This window comes from Bubalus kerabau, chromosome 14 (assembly GCF_029407905.1).
Source record: "Bubalus kerabau isolate K-KA32 ecotype Philippines breed swamp buffalo chromosome 14, PCC_UOA_SB_1v2, whole genome shotgun sequence".
Lineage (NCBI taxonomy): Eukaryota > Metazoa > Chordata > Mammalia > Artiodactyla > Bovidae > Bubalus > Bubalus kerabau.
The window spans coordinates 6,938,064-6,962,490 of NC_073637.1; the positions used below are offsets into that span (position 1 = coordinate 6,938,064).

Consider the following 24,427-nt stretch of genomic DNA (forward strand, 5'->3'; position numbering starts at 1 on the left):
GCGACCCCATGAATCGCAGCATGCCAGGCCTCTCTGTCCATCACCAACTCCTGGAGTTTACCTAAACTCACGTCCATCGAGTCAGTGACGTCATCCAGCCATCTCATCCTCTGTTGTCCCCTTATCCTCCTGCCCCCAATCCCTCCCAGCATCAGAGTCTTTTCCAATGAGTCAACTCTTCGCATGAGGTGGCCAAAGTATTGGAGTTTCAGCTTCAACATCAGTCCTTCCAATGAACACCCAGGGCTGATCTTTAGGTTAGACTGGTTGGATCTCCTTGCAGTCCAAGGGACTCTCAAGAGTCTTCTCCAACACCACAATTCAAAAGCATCAATTCTTTGGCACTCGGCTTTCTTCACGGTCCAACTCTCACATCCATACATGACCACTGGAAAAACCATAGCCTTGACTAGACGGACCTTTGTTGGCAAAGTAATGTCTCTGCTTTTGAATATGTTATCTAGGTTGGTCATAACTTTCCTGCCGAGGAGTAAGCATCTTTTAATTTCATGGCTGCAATCACCACCTGCAGTGATTTTGGAGCCCCCCCTCCCCCAAAAAAGTCTGACACTGTTTCCAGTGTTTCACATGAAGTGATGGGACCAGATGCCATGATCTTCATTTTCTGAATGTTGAGCTTTAAGCCAACTTTTTCACTGTCCTCTTTCACTTTCATCAAGAGGCTTTTTAGTTCCTCTTCACTTTCTGCCATAAGGGTGGTGTCATCTGCATATCTGATGTTACTGATATTTCTCCCAGCAACCTTGATTCCAGCTGTGCTTCTTCCTTCCAGCTTGTGCTTCTTCCAGCCCAGCGTTTCTCATGATGTACTCTGCATATAAGTTAAATAAGCATTATTATTATTATTTACTATAATTTCTGTAGCCTAGACCATTTGTCAGAGACTATTTGAAATGGTACACATATGCAAACTCATTTAACCCTTATGTCATGTATTCCTTTCTGAGGTTTGCCTTCAATTTTTGAACTCACCCCTCTCCTCCCAGTAGGGTCCCCATAAACTTTTTTTCCTTACATTTGCCAGATTTTGTCTTTGTTACTAGCACTTAAAGATTCCTGCTTCAAAGTAAAATAAGCATATAGGCAAATTAAACAATAGAAACTGATTAATGAGTATTAGTTTCCCTTTCTTTACTCCTACCACTCAAACAGCCATGGAACATAAACACAAGAATGCAAAGAAAATGAGACGGTGCTAAAATAGGAGAATCGCAGATTTCTGGAGCTGGCCAAGGGTTCAAAGCCCACCTGAGCACACTCCACATTTTACATCAGGGTCGGGTCTAGATACAAGAAATGAGCACACCACAGTTACTCCCTTATTCCAGGGGGTGCAGTGGGTCTGCAAGAGGTGTGGAACGTAGATCTAATTAGTTATAGGTGGTGCTTCATCGAGTTTGATTAAATTCTGCGCAGATGGGGTTGGGGAGTGGGGCTCAGCTTAATGAGATCATTAATGGGATGAAGCTTTGGTTTGAAGGTGTGCATGACAGTGGAAAGAGGATTGAACTAGTCCTGGGCCTCGGGTCTAACTCCGGGACTAACTTGTGAGCTGATTTTAGGTAAGTCACTTCATCTTGCATTTCAGTTCCTTCATCTCCAAAATGAAAAATGTTTGGCCTGATCATCTCTGAGAGATCTCACCTTCTAATCTCCAATATTATGATTTCATGGTTTTTATGTCAAGAAGTAGCAGGTACATTGGAGAAATGGGGATCATGGTAATTTACTGTGAATCGGGCAATTCATATAGCATCGTGCATTTTACAAATCCCTCCTACATAAACCTCATTATTAGAGCCATATTACCCTTGTGAGTTTTATCCTTTCCCTTTTAAAGGGATATGGAGTGAATTTAATAAGGATAGCACCACGGGCTATCCAATCAACACAGGATTTGAGTCAGACCTTTTTGGCTCTCGTCTTAGCTCAGGTAGTTCACAGCTTTGCTCTTACTTTCCCTTTGGGATCTGCAATAAACAGGGTGATCACACGCGTAGCAAAGGGTTGTTGAGAGTGTATGAAAGAGGCGTGAGTTCATCTACCACAGGGCCTGTCACACGCATTCACTCTGCTAGTACATGTTTATCATTCTTGTCTTTAAACAAGGTGATTGCTGTCTATGAAGTCACAGGCCCTCATAAAGCTTCAGGGTTAGTATATTTTCTTTTAAATATACAGTATCGAAGAGAAAAAAAAGGGGGTCTGGGGAAGAAGAGTGCAGTAGGGCATAAAGAATGGGCACTGAGTGTATGCATCTGTATCTTTCACACTGACACCCACCAGGAGCCTGTGGCATAGAAGAGGCACCAGAACATCTAGTGGGTGGGAGGAGTTGGCCACCTCTGCCCTTAGCAAGCCCAGGCCTTACGTAGGGGTCGTACATGAGTAGCCGTGGTGTCAGGAACAAACACTGTGTGACCATCAGCCGGGTGTCCTCTTGCTATGGCTGATCTACCTACACCTGCTGATAAATTATTCATCTGTCAGAAAGAGGTCAATGCTGATCCCAAGACATGGTACAATCACTACAAAAGATCAATAAGCTGTGTGGATCACAATAAACTGTGGAAAATTCTGAAAGAGATGGGAATAGCAGACCACCTGACCTGCCTCTTGAGAAGCCTATATGCAGGTCAGGAAGCAACAGTTAGAACTCGACATGGAACAACAGACTGGTTCCAAATAGGAAAAGGAGTACGTCAAGGCTGTATATTGGTGTTGGAGAAGACTGTTGGGAGTCCCTTGGACTGCAAGGAGATCCAACCAGTCCATTCTGAAGGAGATCAGTCCTGGGTGTTTATTGGAAGGACTGATGTTGAAGCTGAAACTCCAATACTTTGGCTACCTGATGCGAAGAGCTGACTCATTTGAAAAGACCCTGATGCTGGGAAAGATTGAAGGTGGGAGAAGAAGGGGATGACAGAGGATGAGATAGTTGGATGGCATCACCAACTCAATGAAGATGAGTTTGAGTAAACTCCAGGAGTTGGTGATGGACAGGGAGGCCTGGTGTGCTGCAGTCCATGGGGTCTCTAAGAGTTGGACACGACTGAGTGACCGAACTGAACTGAGCAAGCTGGTTATATAGGTCTTATAGACCATTGCAAAGAGTTTATTCTATATAGAGTAAAATAGAAAGCCTTTGGAGGTTTGTAGCAGAGAGGTATAATAATCTAACATAGGTTTTACAAGAATGACTTCTAGGTTTGGTGGATATAGACAATAAAGAATATGTTTGAATAAAGGAAAATGGTGAAAATATTATTGAAATTATTTTGGTAGAGGTTTGGACAAGGATTTTTATAGTGGAAATAATGAGAAATGTTCATATTCTGGGTATATTTTTAAGGTAGAAGGTATATGTTGATGGTTTAGCATTACAGTTTGAGAGTATGAGATAAATTTGAGTGATTCAAATTTTTTGGTTTGTTTCCAGGAAGTAGAAGACTGAAAAAAAAAAAAAAGAAGAAGAAGAAGAAGGCAAAGGAAAAAAGTTATCATGGTAAAGATCGTCTCAGTGTGTGGTTGTAAAAACCATTGTGAATATTTCAGAAAAAATTATGGGAACTTTTAACAGTGCCCCCTGAACTATGCAAAAATTGCTTTTAAAAAAGTTAAGGCTATTTTTCTTACAGAATCTTGATTCTGATTTAAAGCCAAGGGGATAATTATCTAAAAAGAGCTGTTTGTATAACTGTTTTCTAATAGACTAAACCTCAGTAAAATACATTCAGTTCAGTTCAGTTCAGTCGCTCATTTGTGTCCAACTCTTTGCGACCCCATGAATTGCAGCATGCCTGGCCTCCTTGTCCATCACAAACTCCCAGAGTTCACTCAGACTCACGTCCATCGAGTCAGTGATGCCATCCAGCCATCTCATCTTCTATTGTCCCCTTCTCCTCCTGCCCCCAATCCCTCCCAGCATCAGAGTCTTTTCCAATGAGTCAGCTCTTCGCATGAGGTGGCCAAAGTACTGGAGTTTCAGCTTAGGCATCATTCCCTCCAAAGAAATCCCAGGGCTAATCTCCTTCAGAATGGACTGGTTGGATCTCCTTGCAGTCCAAGGGACTCTCAAGAGTCTTCTCCAACACCACAGTTCAAAAGCATCAATTCTTCAGTGCTCAGCCTTCTTCACAGTCCAACTCTCACATCCATACATGACCACAGGAGAAACCATAGCCTTGACTAGAAGGACCTTGTTGGCAAAGTAATGTCTCTGCTTTTGAATATGCTGTCTAGGTTGGTCATAACTTTCCTTCCAAGGAGCAAGCGTCTTTTAATTTCATGGCTGCAGTCACCATACAAACACATAATGTGCACAAGACATTGATTTAGTTAATTATTGTCACTATTATTATTGTTTTATCAGAAACATTTTCTGCTTGTACCAAAATGTACAGAAACAGTGCAAAACGGAAAGGATCCTCTTAAAAGTGGACCTCAGGCACCTTCTGGGCGAGGAGCAGGCAGAGGCAACTGTAAGGAGGCTCCTACTTGTGAGGATTGGATGGACGGCTCAGACAGGGGACCAAGAACCACCGAGAACCAGCAACCCAGGGAGCAGGGCTGGTCTCGAGTCAAAACCCTGGGAACAAAAGCCCAACTGGACTTCAGAATCACTAGAGACGAGTAATTTCTGTATGCTTCAGATTTTCAGCCTTTTAACAGGAATGTCTACTGAAGTCATTCTTCTCTCTAATGTATGTTTGATGGGTGTAGAGTGGATGATTTGATCTTTAGCTCACAGTCCCGCAGATGGAGATAAATTGTACTCAAGATGCTAATTCAAAGAATTGCTCCTCAGAAAACCTCCATCTCTGGATCTGATTTAGCTGATGAGAGTCTGGCTTTGAGCTGATGCTATCCTGGGGTGAGTTGAGCTCCTGGATTCCTCGGGGGCGTGGTAAGCACCATTTGCAAGTGGAAGATACGTGAATCACTGTAGAAGATTGTGTGGTCTCAGTATGGCCCAGCAACACCTTCCATCCACTTACCCTTCTGCTCTATGGCCGTGCCAGCCCCCTGTCAGGAGCTAAAGCTGACCCCTCCACTCCGTTGAATCTGGCGTTATGACTGGCGCCATGACACCTTTGACCAATACAATTATGTGCAAATACTTTTCCTGTGTTAGTCATTGTCTTTATTCAGCCAGGAGCTTCTATTTTTTCTCTCACAGAGTGCTCACTCTGACGACGAGATCTCTCCAAACCCAGACATCATGGGTTCAGAGAGACCCCTTGGGTCTGGAGAAGCCCACGCCACATCCAGAGACCATGCACGGACACCCTGGTGACGGCTCCGTCTGAGCTCTGCAACAACCGGCACCAATCTTGGAACTCAGCCTAGGGGACTCGTTCCATGGCTACTGTCTCTCTGCAACCGCATCACCCATAGCTGAGCCCGGTCAACTCAGGACCGAAAGAGAAGAAAAATGAGAACCTGTTGTTTAAGCCAGTCAGCTTGGGGGCAGTGTGTGACACAGCAATAGATAATGGTAACGATCGCCTTCATTCCGTCTCAGTGATGGCTAATGAGCCAGAAGTGTAAAACAGCTAGCACAATAGTTTGACACTAGCAGGCGATTAATACATGTTCTTTCCTTTTCAGTTCACATAAAGTTGACATAAAGCCGAGTATGATGTTGGCAGCACCTGAAATTACTCATGTGTCTTAGTATCTGGCTGCTGCCTGTGGCCGAGTGAAACTTCCTCCCCCAAACTAGGATATAATTCCCCAGCTTTCCTTCAAATTGTAATGCCACATGATTCTGTGATTCAGTCGTGGGATCACTGTCACTTATGAGCGGTTCCTTAATAAGGTTTTCGGGGAGCATGCTGTTAGAGCAACTTTCAGGACACATGGCAACAAACCAAGGGCAAAAAAGAAACACTGAGACAAGATGAAACGTACTTTATAACACAAAGGTAGTTTTCAGTCCTGCGAAATATATTTAGCAGTTTAGATTGAGTTTTCACTCCTCTGTACTGAACCCTGTGTGACAACTCAGCATGAATTTAAAATTCAAATTTCAATTCCCTTCAGCGGAGTAGCAACACGCTTTTGACACCACAGCACTCAATACGCAGTTTACCATCCCTACGGTCATCAGAAGAGCGAAATTCAAGTTCTAAAAGCAAGAGTCTGCAGAACAGAATTCCCTTTGATTTCTAATTCTTTCTTGGTCAAGCCTAGAAAATAGAACCCTCACTGTACACGCTAAAGCTGAAGCTTATTTGAATCAGGTTCTATGTATAAGGAAATCCTCAATACTCCCCAAACTCTGTGCCCCCCACTTTCCCTGCAATGATGCCTGAAGTTACCACGTTGCAGAAACCTCGCAGGGAAAGGACAGACGCTTCCCTCTTTCTGTGAATGACTGCATTTGCAGATTGAATGCCCGAGTCGGGTTATTTGGATGCTCCCTGGCAAACGGCGCCACAAGGGGGCAGCAGAGGGCTGTGTTCCTGAACCCGGGCAGCCTGTCCGTGGGTCCTTCAGCGTCTCACCTGTCTGAGTCCCTCCGGACCTCTGACTGGAAAATTCACTTGTCTGATACAGTCCAGAGAGCTGTCTTGATTCTACTCCTTGATTCTATTTCCAGTTAGTCCATTTTCTCAGGGGCTTGATGAGTTTTACTTGTGCGTTCCTACACGTATTCGCTCCATCATCCATCAGACCCTTGTTTTCTCTTTTCTGGGCACCGTTCTGATCACTGAGTCTACAAAACACAGCTGACCGTTTCGCCAAGACCTTTTCCTCTTGGGAGTCCTGCCAAGGCAGAGTGACTCTGTGGAAACGGCACCCGTCGAGGACCAAAGCTACTTGGGTCCAGCCCTGCCTGCCTGCCCCACTTGCTCAGCTGCAAACCACCCCTGGATTCTCGGAGCCCCCGGGCTCATCTGATTCCTCACTCCCCGCTGCCCTCACACCTGCATTTCCTGTGCTCAGAGGCGGTAACCGTGGCCCCTGTCAAGTTTCTGAAACCATCATGAGGTGAGGGTGTTTGAGTGTGTACTGTGCTCCATTACTTCGTGTAAGAGCTCAGTCTATGCCTTTAATCAGCAGGCATGGTGATTCATTTTTATTCCTTTCTCCACTCGTTCTTCCGTTTCTTTATTAATTTTTCTTACAATAGAGTTACTTTACAAGGTCGCATTGACTTCTACTTCATAGCTAAATGAATCAGCCTTGGGTAGAGCAGGTTTTTTTTTCAGTACCTTTGTGTACCTGATACAGACCTTGATGATGAAGCCGGGATCAGGCAGACAGAGGACCCGCCCTGATGGTAGTTATGCCCTAGGATGAGGGGGGAGCAAGTCGACAAATACCATAAGTACAGAATTTGTCACATGGTGACTTGTGCTAAGCACGGGGAGTGAAGCTGAGCCAGGCAGAGAGAAGGAAAATCATTACCATTGTTGTCATCGCTCTAATACAGCTTTGGGAGGTTATCTACATAATCAATTGCAATCAATAGGAGTGGGAGATGCGGACTTCCCCGGGAACCCTAAAATCAGAGTGACTGTGGGATTCTCCCCAGGCCAGAAGACAGCATTCAGGTGGGCCGGTGGTGTCGACATAGAGTTTGAACTTGCCTTTGAAGCAATGAATGGGAATTAGCTATACAGGAAATGAAGCAGAGGCTGGGGTCTGAGACAAGAAAATAGCAGGTGGGAAGAAGGGGAGGGGAGCGAGGTGGGTGTGCAGAGCCGTGAGCACTGGCTAAGGTCAGCTGAGGCATGGATGAGCCACTCAGGGAGAGGTCGAGACTGGTTCCAGGATCTTGGGCTCCCAGTGCCCATGGGCACTGTGCTGGGTGAGTTTCATGCATCGACACATTGAAGGCTCACCCTGGCTTAACAAGGTGGGTATTGATACCCTTATTTTCAGGCAGATTTGACCTTTGGCCTATATAAAAGTAAAAGCTAGCATGTGTACACAATGCCTTTTTTTAAAAAAATATTTATTTATTTGGTTGCACTGGGCTCCTCCTTGTGGCATGCCGGCTTCTCTAGTTGTGCTGCACAGGCTCTCCAGTTGTGGCATGTGGACTTAATTGCCCTATGGCATTTGGGGTCTGAGTTTCCTGATCAGGGATTGAACCTACGTCCCCTGTATTAGGGGGTGGATTCTTAATCACTCATCACCAGGAAAGTCCCCACAATGTCTCCTTAGTAGGAAAATATATTTGTGTGCTTGGTTATGTTTGCAGGGCACCCAGTCTGTCCAAAGCAACACATGGTGCCCAGCTAATGGCTCCCTATATGGCCTGACTGATGTTCCTAGAAGAATTCCTAAAGGGCTTGTGCCATCTGTTATTGATGGCCTCTTAGATCAGGCTGGGGCACAGTTTTATTAATTTCCAGCCAGGCCTTCTTGGTACCACGGCAGACTCTTCTGGGAAGTCCAGGGACTCACTCCTGCCTTGCTAGCACCTGATTTTCAAAGCAGCTTGTGATGCTGTGACGAGAAAGAGAATTTTAAGCAAGGAGCAGCCTTGGCCTTCTCGCTCAGGGCTAGGGGAGGATGCTTTCATGGCAACCACAAGAGGATAGCCCGTGGGACAAGGAGTAGGGGAAGAAGAGCATCCTGCCACCAGGACTGGGCACAGGAAATTGTTTGGGAGAGGCTGGGCTACACCACGTTGCAAATGGTTCATTGATTCTTGATCCATTTGTTTACTTACTCGTGTGTGTACGCTTCTATTAAGTGTTATTTGTCGTAGGCCCAGGGACACTGAGAAAAAGAGACACATTTTGTCCAAGAGTTCAGAGTCTACTAGAAAAACAGATGGGTAAACAGTAATATCTGCTTGAGAACAATTTTTGCAAAATTTAACATTTCTGCAAAATGTAACTGTGCTTCCCAGGTGGCTCAGTGGTAAAGAATCCGCCTGCCAGTGCAGGAGACACAGGAGACTTGGGTTCCATCCCTGGGTCAGGAAGATCCCCTGGAGTAGGAAATGGCAACCCACTCCAGCATTGTTGCCTGGAAAATTCCACAGGGAGTGGAGCCTGGTGGGGGTCACAAAAGTGTTGGACACGACTCAGCGACTGAGCATGCATGCAACCTTTATACATTTAACATCTTTGTGCCTCCACAAAATAGGGGTGAATAATAGTAGGTATCTCAATGATCTATTATGAATACTAAACAAGATAATACAAAGGGAGCATTGGGCTTATTTGTGACAAAGAATATAGGCTACAATAATTATAGTTATTATTATTGTTCATTGACACAGCAAAGTATAGAATCAGAGAAGAAATTAAATACAGTGACTTTATGAAAGCCATTTCCTCTAAGGGTGGAGGAAGGGAAATAGACTTGGGGAAGGATACAAAGAAATAATGTACCTGTAATATTGATTTATCAAACGCATTTATTTAAAAAAATCTGGAGCAAATGAGACAGAATGTTAACATCTGTTAATTCAGTATGCTGTTCACAAGAATGTTTATTGAATTGTTACATCTTTACTCTTTTGTATGTTTGACATTTTTAAAGTTAAAAAAATTAAAAAACAATGAGAATAGGATGCTGTAAATGGAATGATGTGTGGCTGTGTCAGCCTGGGTTAAAGCAGGATTTAGGGTTTGGAATCAGGATCCGACTGGGAAAACCTCCCGGAAGTGTGCAGATATAGGGAATTTGGGGTCTGGAAGATGAATAAATCACGTGTTAAAACTCCTACTCTGTGCTAAGCACTGCACTAGATTCTTTTTGGTTTGAATTCACTTTAAGGGGAAATCTAGCAACTGTGCAGAATTCCAAGGGGCTCCACTGTGGTCTTGTTGCCACCGACATCACAGCTCAACTTCTGCTTCCCTCTCTTCCTCCCTCCAAGTTAGGGCTCCCAAGAGCAACTTCCTTCCTTCAAACACTGTCACTTGGGGAACTTGCAAGAGATCATGGAAGCAGACAGGAAAATGGGCTTTTGGAACTGTCAACAAACCTCCTGTCTCCGGGGAGTAAGGCAGCCCCAGGAGGTTGTACAGCTTCTGTCTGTGGTGGCCTGGTGGGGACATAGTGCAGCAGATGGGGTGTCCCAGGCTTTGGAGAAACACAGGAAAAATAACTGGATCCTCAGATTTCGGGGAACTCTCATCCTACAGACATAGCACTCCCTCTGTTAAAAAGCTAGTTCTTCCTTCTTGAGGCGATGTAAAAGCTCTGACTTAAAGACAGCATGTGCCTCTGAGGATATAGCTCTGTCTCCTTCGTGGAGTCCAGACCAGAGCAGGAGGTGAGGCACAACACAACCCACCCAGGAAAGGGCTGCATGCAGTAGGAGGTGAAAGAGACGAAGCCCCAGAAGAGCTGCAGAATGGAACCAGCATGTCCTGGTGGTTGGACCCTGGTTGGGCTGGACAGAGGGGAAGAACCCAAGGTTTGACCAGGGAGGCTTCAGTGATATGGGGACATTCTCTATGGTACAGAATCCTCATTGCCCGCAAGGAACCACAGAGACAGTCCCAAGAAATGTCAAAGCTGCCATAACAGAGATGCCTGTTGAACTCCTAGTGTGGTACCCTGCTTTGAGGACACCAACCAGCCAGCAGCAAGCTGATTTCACTGAATCCATCCATTTTCAAAGGTGTTCTGGTTGCCATCTCTGGGAAGCAGATACTCAGCCAGATTTGGGAGGACAACAGGTTTATTGTGTAACAGTGGAAGGAAAAGGGTAAGGACAGGTCAGTGAGGGACAGCCATCAGACTGATGGAGGGTCAGCTGCTGGGATTGCTGGCTGCTACCCACTCTCAAATGGGAATCCCAGACCACCTAACCTGCGTCTTGAGAAATCTGTATGCAGGTCAGGAAGCAACAGTTAGAACTGGACATGGAACAACAGGCTGGTTCCAAATAGGAAAAGGAGTACGTCAAGGCTGTATATTGTCATCCTGCTTATTTAACTTATATGCAGAGTACATCATGAGAAACGCTGGGCTGGAAGAAGAAGCTGGAATCAAGATTGCCAGGAGAAATATCAGTAACCTCAGATATGCAGATGACACCACCCTTATGGTAGAAAGTGAAGAGGAACTCAAAAGCCTCTTGATGAAAGTGAAAGAGGACAGTGAAAAAGTTGGCTTAAAGCTCAACATTCAGAAAACTAGGATCATGGCATCCGGTCCCATCACTTCATGGGAAATAGATGGGGAAACAGTGGCAGACTTTATTTTTTGGGGCTCCAAAATCACTGCAGATGGTGACTGCAGTCATGAAATTAAAAGACTCTTGCTCCTTGGAAGAAAAGTTATGACCAACCTAGACAGCATATTAAAAAGCAGAGACATCACTTTGCCAACAAAGGTCCATCTAGTCAAGGCTATGGTTTTTCCAGTTGTCATGTATAGATGTGACAGTCAGACTATAAAGAAAGCTGAGTGCCAAAGAATTGATGCTTTTGAAGTGTGGTTTTGGAGAAGACTCTTGAGAGTCCCTTGGACTGCAAGGAGATCCAACCAGTCCATCCTAAAGGAAATCAGTCCTGAATATTCATTGGAAGGACTGATGTTGAAGCTGAAACTCCAATACTTTGGCCTCCTGATGGGAAGAACGCTCATTGGAAAAGACCCTGATGCTGGGAAAGATTGAAGGCAGGAGGATAAGGGGACGACAGAGGATGAGGTGGTTGGATGGCATCACCGACTCAATGGATATGAGTTTGAGTAGTCTCCAGGAGTTGGTGTTGGACAGGGCAGCCTGGCGTGCTGCAGTCCATGGAGTTGCAAAGAGTCAGACACATCTGAGCGACTGAACTGGACTGAACAGAACCCTCTCTCAGCTGAAGGCTTCCTGGGCATGGCCTCAGCTGAAGGGCACTGAGTCAGGCTGTGTCTTCTTTAGAGAGCTTGCACTCAGGGACTGACCATTCAGTACAATAAATCCCAGTACAGAGGAGCCTAGAGGGCTCCAGTCCATGGTGTCACAAAGACAGACATGACGCAGTGACTAAACCACCAACGATGGATCCTTAGGTTTCCTTTTCTCAACTTGGGATGACTTGGAAGAGGGATCCCAGCTCCCAAGCTCCCCAGGGTATCTGCTGAGGTTTTTTGGTGAGTAAATCTCAGCTGGACATTTCCTTTCACCCAACCTTGCTTCTTTGAGTCCTTGATGTGTATTTATCCTGAGAGCGCTTCCCGTTTCCTTCTTCACATCAGCCTCCACTGCAGAGAAGCCTCCACTGCTGACCTAGATGTGTGGTTAAGCGTGTAGAGTCTAGATCAGCCTGCCTGGGTCCAAATTCATCTCTATCACCGATTAGCTGCATGATCTTGGGTGAATTATTTAAGCTCCGACGCCTCCTTTTCCTCATCTGCTACATGGAGATGATAACACCTATTGTGTTGTTGTGTGAAAATTAAATAGGATGTAAGTGAAAGAGCTAGTACCCTGTCTGCTACACCGTAAGTCCTATGGAGCTGTCCATTATTACTGTGGAGGTTATGGCTGTAGAGTATGTTTGTTAAGAATGGAGTGATACAGACAGTCTGGGTTTGACTGTGGGATTTTCTGCATATGAGCTTTGTGATCTTGACTCTATCTGCCTGTGTCTGAATTGCCTTCACTGCACAGTGGAGGTAATAATAGTGCTCATAGAATACAATTGTTACGGTGGCAATTCATTGAGTAGTCTTCACAGAAAAAAAAAATCACTTAGGTCACTGCCTAATCCATACTAAGTTCTCAGTGAGCAGTGGTTATAATTAGGGAACAAATGAAAACTAACATACATGAAACAGTTATTGTATATCAAGCACTATGTATTTCACTGAATTCCATAACATTATTTGACAAATAATTTGTCCCAAACTTTTAAAGTTGCATGGTTGAGTGTCAGAACAATCGCATTATTAGTGCTATAATAATTCCCACTATATAATTCCCGCTATAAAAAAATTCCCACTTTTAGGAATTCTCCTTTGATAGATGCCTCCTGTCCCCACCCACTCCCCAGCATATAGTGGAATAAGTTTCATCCATGACACCTGTACTACCCAAGTCATCAGCCTTCTCACTCTTAATTTTCATTGGCTTTTTAAGAATATAAATTTATTTATTTTAATTGGAGGCTAATTACTTTACAATATTATATTGGTTTTGCTATACATCAGCATGAATCTGCCACGGGTATACACGTGTTCCCCATCCCAAACCCCCCTCCCTCCTCCCTCCCTGTACCATCCCTCTGGGTCATCCCAGTGCACCAGCCCAGAGCACCCTGTATCATGCATTGAACCTGGACTGGCGATTCATTCCACATGTGATAATATACATGTTTCAATGCCATTCTCCCAAATCATCCCACCCTCTCCCTCTCCCACAGAGTCCAAAAGACTGTTCTATACATCAGTGTCTCTTTTGCTGTCTCACATACAGGGTTATTGTTACCATCTTTCTAAATTCCATATATATGTGTTAGTATACTGTATTGGTGTTCTTCTTTCTGGCTTACTTCACTCTGTATAATAGGCTCCAGTTTCATCCACCTCATTAGAACTGATTCAAATGTATTCTTTTTAATGGCTGAGTAATACTCCATTGTGTATATGTGCCACAGCTTTCTTATCCATTTATCTGCTGATGGACATCTAGGTTGCTTCCATGTTCTGGCTATTATAAACAGTGCTGCGATGAACATTGCGGTACACGTGTCTCTTTCAATTCTGGTTTCTTCGGTGTGTATGCCCAGCAGTGGGATTGCTGGGTCGTATGGCACTTCTATTTCCAGTTTTTAAAGGAATCTCCACACTGTTCTCCATAATGGCTGTACTAGTTTGCATTCCCACCAACAGTGTAAGAGGGTTCCCTTTTCTCCACACCCTCTCCAGAATTTATTGCTTGTAGACTTTTGGATAGCAGCCATTCTGACTGATGTGAAATGGTACCTCATTGTGGTTTGATTTTCATTTCTCTGATAATGAGTGATATTGAGCATCTTTTCATGTGTTTGTTAGCCATCTGTATGTCTTCTTTGGAGAAATGTCTATTTAGTTCTTTGGCCCATTTTTTGATTGGGTCTTTTATTTTTCTGGAATTGAGCTTCAGGAGTTGCTTGTATATTTTTGAGATTAGTTGTTTGTTGGTTGCTTCATTTGCTATTATTTTCTCCCATTCTGAAGGCTGTCTTTTCACCTTGCTTATAGTTTCCTTTGTTGTGCAGAAGCTTTTAATTTTAATTAGGTCCCATTTGTCTATTTTTGCTTTTATTTCCAGTATTCTGGGAGGTGGGTCATAGAGGATCCTGCTGTGATTTATGTTGGAGAGTATTTTGCCTATGTTCTCCTCTAGGAGTTTTATAGTTTCTGGTCTTACGTTTAGATCTTTAATCCATTTTGAGTTTATTTTTGTGTATGGTGTTAGAAAGTGTTCTACTTTCATTCTTTTACAAGTGGTTGACCAGTTTTCCCAGCACCACTTGTTAAAGAGATTGTCTTTTCTCCATTGTATCAAAGATAAGGTGTCCATAGGTGCATGGATTTATCTCTGGGCTTTCTATTTTGTTCCATTGATCTATATTTCTGTCTTTGTGCCAGTACCATACTGTCTTGATGACTGTGGCTTTGTAGTAGAGCCTGAAGTCAGGCAGGTTGATTCCTCCAGTTCCATTGTTCTTTCTCAAGATTGCTTTGGCTATTCGATTTCCATACAAATTGTGAAATTATTTGTTCTAGCTCTGTGAAAAATACCATTGGTAGCTTGATAGGGATTGCATTGAATCTATAGATTGCTTTGGGTAGTATACTTACTTTCACGATATTGAATCTTCCGATCCATGAACACGGTGTATTTCTCCATCTATTGGTGTCCTCTTTGATTTCTTTCACCAGTGTTTTATAGTTTTCTGTATATAGGTCTTTTGTTTCTTTAGGTGAATATATTCCTAAGTATTTTATTCTTTTCATTGCAATGGTGAATGGAATTGTTTCCTTAATTTGTCTTTCTATTTTCTCATTATTAGTGTATAGGAATGCAAGGGATTTCTGTGTGTTGATTTTATATCCTGCCATTTTACTATAGTCATTGATTAGCTCTAGTAATTTTCTGGTGGAGTCTTTAGGGTTTTCTATGTAGAGGATCATGTCATCTGCGAACAGTGAGAGTTTTATTTCTTCTTTTCGAATTTGGATTCCTTTTTTTTCTTTTTCTGCTCTGATTGCTGTGGCCAAAACTTCCAAAACTATGTTGAATAGTAGTGGTGAGAGTGGGCACCCTTGTCTGGTTCCTGACTTAAGGGGAAATGCTTTCAATTTTTCACCATTGAGGATAATGTTTGCTGTGGGTTTGTCAGATATAGCTTTTATTATGTTGAGGTATGTTCCTTCTATTCCTGGTTTCTGGAGGGTTTTCATCATAAATGATTGTTGAATTTTGTCAAGGCTTTCTCTGCATCTATTGAGATAATCATATGGTTTTTATTTTTCAGGTTGTTCATGTGGTGTATTACATTGATTGATTTGCAGATATTGAAGAATCCTTGTATCCCTGGGATAAAGTCCACTTGGTCATGGTGTATGATCTTTTTAATGTGTTGTTGGATTCTGATTGCTAGAATTTTATTCAGGGTTTTTGCATCTATGTTCATCAGTGATATTGGCCTATAGTTTTCTTTTTTTGTGGCATCTTTGTCAGGTTTTGGTATTAGGGTGATGGTGGCCTCATAGAATGAGTTTGGAAGTTTACCTTCCTCTGTGATTTTCTGGAAGAGTTTGAGTAGGATAGGTGTTAGCTCTTCTCTAAATTTTTGGTAAAATCCAGCTGTGAAGCTGTCTGGACCTGGGTTTTTGTTTGCTGGAAGATTTTTGATTACAGTTTCAATTTCCATGCTTGTGATGGGTCTGTTAAGATTTTCTATTTCTTCCTGGTTCAGTTTTGGAAAGTTGTACTTTTATAAGAATTTGTCCATTTCTTCCACGTTGTCCATTTTATTGGCATATAATTGCTGATAGTAGTCTCTTATGATCCTTTGTATTTCTGTGTTGTCTGTTGTGATCTCTCCATTTTCATTTCTCATTTTATTGATTTGATTTTTCTCCCTTTATTTCTTGATGAGTCTGGCTAATGGTTTGTCAATTTTTTTTATCCTCTCAAAGAATCAGCTTTTGGCTGTGTTGCTTTTTGCTATGGTCTCTTTTGTTTCTTTTGCATTTATTTCTGCCCTAATTTTTAAGATTTCTTCCCTTCTACTAACCCTGGGGTTCTTTATTTCTTCCTTTTCTAGTGTCTCTAGGTGTAGAGTTAGGTTATTTATTTGACTTTTTTCTTGTTTCTTGAGGTATGCCTATATTGCTATGAACCTTCCCCTTAGCACTGCTTTTACAGTGTCCCATAGGTTTTGGGTTGTCGTGTTTTCATTTTCATTCTTTCTATGCATATTTTGATTTCTTTTTTGATTTCTTCTGAGATCGGTTGGTTATTCAGCAGTGTGTTGTTCACCCTCCATATTTTGGAATTTTTACTAGATTCCCTCCTGTAATTGAGATCTAATCTTACTGCATAGTAATCAGAAAAGATGCTTGAAATAATTTCAATTTTTTTTTTGAATTTACCAAGGCTAGATTTATGGCCCAGGATGTGATCTATCCTGGAGAAGGTTCCGTGTGTGCTTGAGGAAAAGGTGAAATTCATTGTTTTGGGGTGATATGTCCTATAGATATCAATTAGGTCTAAATAGTCTATTGTATCATTTAAAGTTTGTGTTTCCTTGTTAATTTTCTGTTTAGTTGATCTATCCATAGGTGTGAGTGGGGTATTAAAGTCTCCCACTATTATTGTTTTATTGTTAATTTCTCCTTTCATACTTGTTAGCATTTGTCTTACATATTGTGGTGCTCCTATGTTGGGTGCATATATGTTTATGATTGTTATATCTTCTTCTTGGATTAATCCTTTGATCATTATGTAGTGTCCTTCTTTGTCTCTTTTCACAGCCTTTGTTTTAAAGTCTATTTTATCTGATATGAGTATTGCTACTCCTGCTTTCTTTTGGTCTCTATTTGTGTGGAATATCTTTTTCCAGCCCTTCACTTTCAGTCTTATGTGTCCCTTGTTTCAAGGTGGGTCTCATGTAGACAACATATATAGGGGTCTCGTTTTTGTATCCATTCAGCCAGTCTTTGTCTTTTGTTTGGGGCATTCGGCACATTTACATTTAAGGTAATTATTCATAAGTATGATCCCGTTGCCATTTACTTTATTGTTTTGGGTTCGAGGTTATACACCCTTTCTGTGTTTCCTGTCTAGAGAAGATCCTTTAGCATTTGTTGGAGAGCTGGTTTGGTGGTGCTGAATTCTCTCAGCTTTTGCTTGTCTGCAAAGCTTTTGATTTCTCCTTCATATTTGAATGAGATCCTTGCTGCTGGGTACAGGATCCTTGCTGGCTGTAGGTTATTTTCTTTCATCACTTTAAGTATGACCTGCCATTCCTTCCTGGCCTGAAGAGTTTCTATTGAAAGATCAACTGTTATCCTTATGGGAATCCCCTTGTGTATTATTTGTTGTTTTCCCCTTGCTGCTTTTAATATTTGTTCTTTGTGTTTGATCTTTGTTAATTTGATTAATATGTGTCTTGGGTGTTTTGCCTTGGGTTTATCCTGTTTGGGACTCTCTGGGTTTCTTGGACTTGGGTGATTATTTCCTTCCCCATTTTATGGAAGTTTTAAACTATTATCTCCTCAAGTCTTTTCTCATGGTCTTTCTTTTTGTCTTCTTCTGGGACTCTTTGATTGGAATGTTGGGGCATTTAACATTGTCCCAGAGGTCCCTGAGATTGTCCTCATTTCTTTTAATTTGTTTTTCTTTTTTCCTCTCTGTTTCATTTATTTCTACCATTCTATCTTCTACCTCACTTATTCTATCTTCTGCCTCTGCTATTCTACTGTTGGTTCCCTCCAGAGTGCCTTTGATCTCATTTATTGCATTATTCATTATATATTGACTCTTTTTTATTTCTTCTAGGTCCTTGTTAAACCTTTCTTGCATCTTCTGAGTCCTTGTCTCCAGGCTCTTTATCTGTATCTCCATTTTGTTTTCAAGATTTTGGATCATTTTCGTTATCATTATTTGGAATTCTTTATCAGGTAGATTCCCTATCTCTTCCTCTTTTGTTTGATTTTGTGGGCATTTATCCTGTTCCTTTACCTGCTGGTATTTCTCTGCCTCTTCACCTTGTTTACATTGCTGTGTTTGGGGTGGCCTTTCCATATTCTGGCAGTTTGTGGAGTTCTCTTTACTGTGGAGTTTCCTCACTGTGGGTGGGGTTGGACAGGTGGCTTGTCAAGGTTTCCTGGTTAGGGAAGCTTGTGTCGGTGTTCTGGTGAGTGGAGCTGGATTTCTTCTCTGTGGAGTGCAATGAAGTGTCCAGTAATGAGTTATGAGATGTCAGTGGGTTTGGAGTAACTTTGGGCAGCCTGTATATTGAAGCTCAGGGCTATGTTCCTGTGTTGCTGGAGAATTTGCGTGGTATGTCTTGCTCTGGAACTTGTTTGCCCTTGGGTGGTGCTTGGTTTCAGTGTAGGTATGGAGGCCTTTGATAAGCTCCTATCAATTAATGTTCCCTGGAGTCAGGAGTTCTCTGGTGTTCTCAGGATTTGGACTTAAGCCTCCTGCCTCTGGTTTTCAGTCTTATTCTTACAGTAGCCTCAAGACTTCTCAATCTATACAGCACCGATGATAAAACATCTAGGTTAAAGATGAAAAGTTTCTCCACAGTGAGGTACACCCAGAGAGGTTCACAGAGTTACATGGAGAAGAGAATAGGGAGGAGGGAGATAGAGGTGACCAGGAGGAGAAGAAGGGGAATCAAAAGAGGAGACAGCAAGCTAGCCAATAATCACTTCCTTATGTGCGCTCCACAGTCTGGACCACTCAGAGATGTTCATGGAGTTATACAGAGAAGAGAAGAGGGAGGAAGGAGAGAGAGGTGACCAGGAGGACAAAGTGGGGAATCAAAAGGAGGCAGACAGATCCAGCCACTAATCAGTTCCCTAAGTGTTTTCCACCGTCCAGAACACACAAAGAGATTCACAGAGTTGGGTAGAGAAGAGAAGGGGGAGGGAGGAGATAGAGGTGACCTGGTGGAGAAAAAGCTCTCCAAAGTGGGAGAGAGCAGTCAAGCTAGTAATCTCTCTCCCAAGTAAAAATGTGTACTGAAGATTGGGTTCTTAAACATACAAAATTGACAACAAATACCAAAAAGCAAAGATTAAAAATCTAGAGTAGAGGTTGGATTCTCAAAAATACAGTATTAAAGAAAAAAAAGTCACAAAAATTATAAAAAATATATATGAAGTTTGCTTTAACAAATAGTGTCTTTTTTTTTTTTTTGCAAAGTAATAGTAGGTTATAAAAATGAAAAAGGAGTAATAGAGGACTTAAAAGTAAATTTTTTTTAAATTAAAGAATGATAATCGTAAAAATATATCTAGGACTTTCTCTGGTGTTGTGGGCAGTGTGGGGTCAGTTCATTTTCAGATAGTTCCTTGACTGGCTTATATTTCTCAAGATCTATAGGCCTCTTCCTATGTAGTTGGTACTAACTACAGGGTTTTAATCTATAGCTTTAACCTGTCACTTCCAAGGCAGTTCCCTCTGGTTTAGCTTCTTCTGTTTGCTGGTCTCTTCAGTGTCTAATTTCCACCCTGCCACAAGGGGGCGGTGGTGGACACTTTTTTAGGCTCACTTGTTCAGTCGTGCTGTGGGGAGGGAGGGACGCTGCAAACAAATAACACTGGCGTGTGCTCGCGGTATCTCAGCCACTCTGGGCCTGCCCCTGCTCATGGCATGCATGCTTTCCCTGTCTACACTACTTAGGCTCTAGGTTGCTCTGTCGGGAACTGTCTGAGTCCGGCACTGGGTTACATGCACCTCCCAGGTCTAAGCCACTCAGGTTCAGATACTTGGGTAGTCCTCAGAGGCGCAGACTCGGTTGGGCCTGCGTTTTGTGCCCTTCCCAGGTCCGAGCAGCTCAGGTGACCAGGTGTTTGGCGAGCACGGTCGCTGCGACTTATCACCTCCCTTGTCCCTGCCGGTCAGTTTTCTGGGTGTACAACCGGCGCACCTTCTCAGGTGGATGTTGACCGTCCAGAATCCCAAGAAGTCTTGGTTAGCAACGAAGCCTGCTTGCAGTTTGGTAAGATGCTGCCACTCTGGGGCTGTGATTGCCCCCTTCCGGCTCTGGCTGCCCTCGCCCGCCTGTCACTGAAAGGGGATGGATCGGTCTGCAGCCGGCTAGCTCTGCTCAGTCCTTTGTTCTGTGAGCAGGCCTGGTGGTGTCTTAGGTTAGGGCTTTTCGCACGATAGCTATCCCACAGTCTGGTTTGCTATCTCAAGTTAGGTCCCTCGGATTGCCCTGAGGGCATTCAGGCCCGGTCCTTACTCTAAGCAATGCAGCCCGCGCCTCCCTGCCCAGCCCCCGCTTGCTAGTGGCAGATGCAGGTGTCTGCGCTGCTTCTCCACTGGGAGCTACTGTTGGGCACATAATCTGTGGGTTTTAATTACTTATTTATTTTTCCTCCCGGTTATGTTGCCCTCTGTGGTTCCAAGGCTTGCCACAGACTTGCCAGTGAGTGTTTACTGGTGTTTGGAAAGTTCTCTCTTTTTTAAGACTCCCTTCCCAGGAGGAATCTCCATCCCTACCTCTTTTGTCTCTCTTTTTATTTCTTATATTTTTCCTACTTCCTTTCGAAGACAGTGGGCTGCTTTTCTGGGTGCCTGATGTCCTCTGCCAGCATTCAGAAGTTGTTTTGTGGAATTTACTCAGCATTCAAATGTTCTTTTGATGAATTTGTGAGGGAGAAAGTGGTCTCCCCGTCCTATTCTTCCACCATCTTAGGACCGCCTCATTCATTGGGGTTTTAATCCCAGTTGTCTTGCTGAGGGCAGGAATTCTATCTTTACTGCTGACTCCCCAGGTCTAGGTCTAGCCCCTGACACAGAGCCAACATCTCAAAAAATTTGTCAACCAATGATGAATTCGGTGAAATTGCATATTATCACCCACATGTAAACTTATTTCATGTTCTGGGTGCACTTTGGGTTTCTCTTTCCAGTGCTGTATTGAGTTTTCTTCTTTGTTGGAGCTTCACTCATGGCAACACCCTCTCCTCCCTTGTTATTAGTTATTAAGATTCCTAACACAGACGTTAAGAGGCTAGGATCCCTGTCCAGCCCCTTCCCCACCCGACACCTAACTCAGAAGCATGTCCTTTGAATTTGGGAGACAGACTGTCTCCAATGCACCTTCCAGCAGGGTTTCCATAGCAACCGCTGCCACTTCAAAGATGCCAGAATGTCTCCATCTTACATCTGACTTTCTCCCTCCCTGTGTGTGTGCCGTTCAGGTAACACCAGGCGGTTGAAATGAGCCTCAGGTCACCTTACCAAATGTTTCACAGCTGGCAGGAGCAGGTGTACCTATTAAATAAATTACATGAGCAACATAGAGGCTGGGGCGTCATCTTCCTGCCACTCCAGAAAGAAGGCTGCTTTCATCTGATCTGCTGTTGGTCAGGAATCCCTGGTCTTAAAGGGCTCAATGTCTCAGTGCTCTGCGATGATCTAGATGGTGGGGTGGGGTGGGGATGGGGGGAGGTGTATATGTATACACGTGGCTCATTCTCACTAACAAACATTGTAGAGCAATTACACTACAGTTAGAAAAAGTGACTCAGTGTAGTTTTTTCTTTTCTTATTTTTCCCATTACTCATGCTTGCTTTTGAATGTTCCCCATCCTTGTTTTGGAAGTCAAATGAAGGGGAAGGCAGCAATAGTAACATATTTTGAGGGGATGAGGCTTCAGACCGGGTATCTCATTTTTGTCAGGAAGCCACTCACACCTAGAATCCTTACTCTTCTAATAAGAAGATTTTGAGTTGTGTTCCCAGGATCTACCCAAACTCAGCTGTGCACAGCACCCTTCAGTAACATGGTTTATGTTTACTTATTTATTACTTGATTTAGCAAATATTGGCTGGGTTTACATGTAATCTCAAATCCTTTCAGAGTCAAGAAAATTTTATTTATTTAGAAATCATTCTTGTATAGTTTGTAACATGACATTTATATTATGATGCATGATGCTTCATGTTTAATTTTCTTTCCTTTTTATTTCACTGAGCTGGGGAGGGTGTGGCTGGGAATGTGATTATCTGATACTTATAATATGCTTATGAAAAGGCTTCTAGCTGTTGAAATCACCCCATGGCAAAGCTTGTGTTATAAGGGGAAGTGTACCAGGAAGAGAAAGATGGGGGAAAAAAAAAAAAAAGAAACCAGAGGATCATGAGAAGTGTTTGCTGATCTTTATATGAATAGAATTCTGCATATAAAATAGAAAATGTATCTATTTCACAAAATGTATTTGGATGAGTTTTGGGAAACAGACATATGTACATAAAAAATGTACACAACCTGTTACTTAAACCACTAGATATAGATTATCCTCTACTGTATCAGCATGTGTAGAGCTAATGGATAGAGTATGTAATAGTTACATCACCTTAGAAATTCAACATTCCTAGTTAAAATTGATGATTTGATACTGATTCCTAATATCATTCTATACATCAAGTCATTGATGCCCAGAGTGTCAAGGCCGCTGATTTTGAAGAGTCAGGAGTCTTATAGTGTGGTTACCTGGGTTAGAGAGGACTTCAAAGTGTCACATTTTCATAGGTGGCTTCAGTCAAAACAGAAATTCTTATTAAGGTAATGATGTATCTCATTTGTTACAAATCCTAATTTCAACTCAGTATATATGATTTAGAGGAAGAATTGTGTGCATGCTCAGTCATGTCTGATTGTGACCCCATGGACTGTAGCCTGTCAGGCTCCTCTGTCCATGGGATTTCCAGACACGAATACTGGAGTGGGTTGCCATTTCCTTCTCCAGGGGATCTTCCTGACTCAGGGATCGAATCCATGTCTCCTGCCTTGGCAGGCAGATTGTCTACCACTGAGTCATCTAGGAAAGTAAATAATAAAATGCCTAGATTCTTCTCTCATGAAACGTTCTAATTCTAATATAACTCTATTTTCTTTTCCCCCAAATTGATTCTACCTTGAATCTTTTAACTTGGAGGTAGAGTGTTCTAACCCATCAAGCCATTTCCATAGCGGCCTGAGAAATTAAAGCTCCCTTCCCTGGTGGCTCAGACGGTAAAGAATCCACCTGTGATGCAGGGGACCTGGGTTGGATCCCTGTGTTGGGAAGATCCCCTGGAGGAGGGAACAGCTACCCACTCCAGTATTCTCACCTGGAGAATCCCATGGACAGAGGAGCCTGGCAGGTTACAGTCCATGGGATCGCACAGAGTCGGACTGAGTGACTAAGCACAACATAGGTTACTGTGTTAAGGGGAAGTCAGGATTCAGAAAATAAACCTGTGTGTCCCAGAAGCATCTGTATGCAGGGTAATTTCTTCCTTTTGCAGTAAACTTGTTTCTACTCATGGAAATACAATAGAATGATTAACAAGATGTTTTCTGAAATCTTGGGTACAAAAACATCTGTTTTGTTTTATGACCTTTGAAGCCTCTAAAGCTAGGTCTTTCCCCTAACTTTCCATCTCTGTTAGCTCATTATATTTGTTCTATTCATGTAATATTTGTTTGTTAGAACAAAGGTACAGCTGGTTTGATGGAATATATTTTTGAGAAAGTAGATTGCCTATAAATTCATTTGCTTCACAATAATTAATTTGAACAAACTCCAAAAATATGCTTTAATAACTTCTCAGATCCCAATTAGGGCCAAATTAATGGCTTCCATTTATGGCAGGGCCAATCTGATTAGGTCTCTTGTTTGGTTGTGCTGCAAGCATTATCCACCCTGAGGGGCACCAGGCTAAATACAAATCTTCAGATTGATTTAACCACAAATGTGTATTTATAAATTGCAACCGACTTTTCTAATTAATTTTGCATCATGCTAATGATTTTTCTTTGTAACCACTGATTATATCAGGAGGGATCCCAGCCAGATCTGGAGCCATTTGCAGTCACTGTTAGTGTGGAGAGAAATGAGAGAAAGCAATAAAGAAAGCAGCTTCCAGGGACCTAACTCCTGGAAGGTAATTACTGATTTCACCAAATGTCTAGAGAAGCAATGCAATCCACAGCATCAGTTAGGAAGACCCACCCTATTACCCATTTTACAGCTGGGTTTGCATGCAATTGAATTTTTTTTTTCTGAAGAAAATGTTTAAATGATTATTGCAAAGTCTGTGTCAAGGTTAGACATCAAAGAATATGAAATGGCTTCCAATTATGGGAAGGAAAAGTCATGAGGACAGATTATCAAGAAACAAGGTGTCAAGGACAGGGCTCTAGACTAAGGAGGAGGAGGCCTGGATATTAGGGTACTTTTGCTTCTTAATAAGATTCATTTCCAGTTG

At 42.7% G+C, this 24,427-nt stretch overlaps 1 protein-coding gene across 5 annotated transcripts in view; it reads left to right on the forward strand.

Moving 5' to 3' along the window:
• LOC129626560 (uncharacterized) overlaps window positions 1–24,427 on the forward strand; it is an 87,835-nt gene that overhangs the window by 47,915 nt on the left and 15,493 nt on the right. For 3 of the 5 annotated variants that reach the window (XR_008702031.1, XR_008702020.1, XR_008702021.1), the window contains one exon: window positions 3,461–3,526. Coding sequence is in view for 1 of the 5 variants with exons in the window: in XM_055545714.1 (XP_055401689.1) it covers window positions 3,461–3,526; window positions 4,425–4,657 (299 nt within the window). In the remaining 4 variants the exon portion in view is untranslated. Of the gene's footprint in view, window positions 1–3,460; window positions 3,751–4,424; window positions 5,125–24,427 lie in introns of those variants that run through there. The other 2 variants (XM_055545714.1, XR_008702019.1) reach the window with 2 other exon arrangements.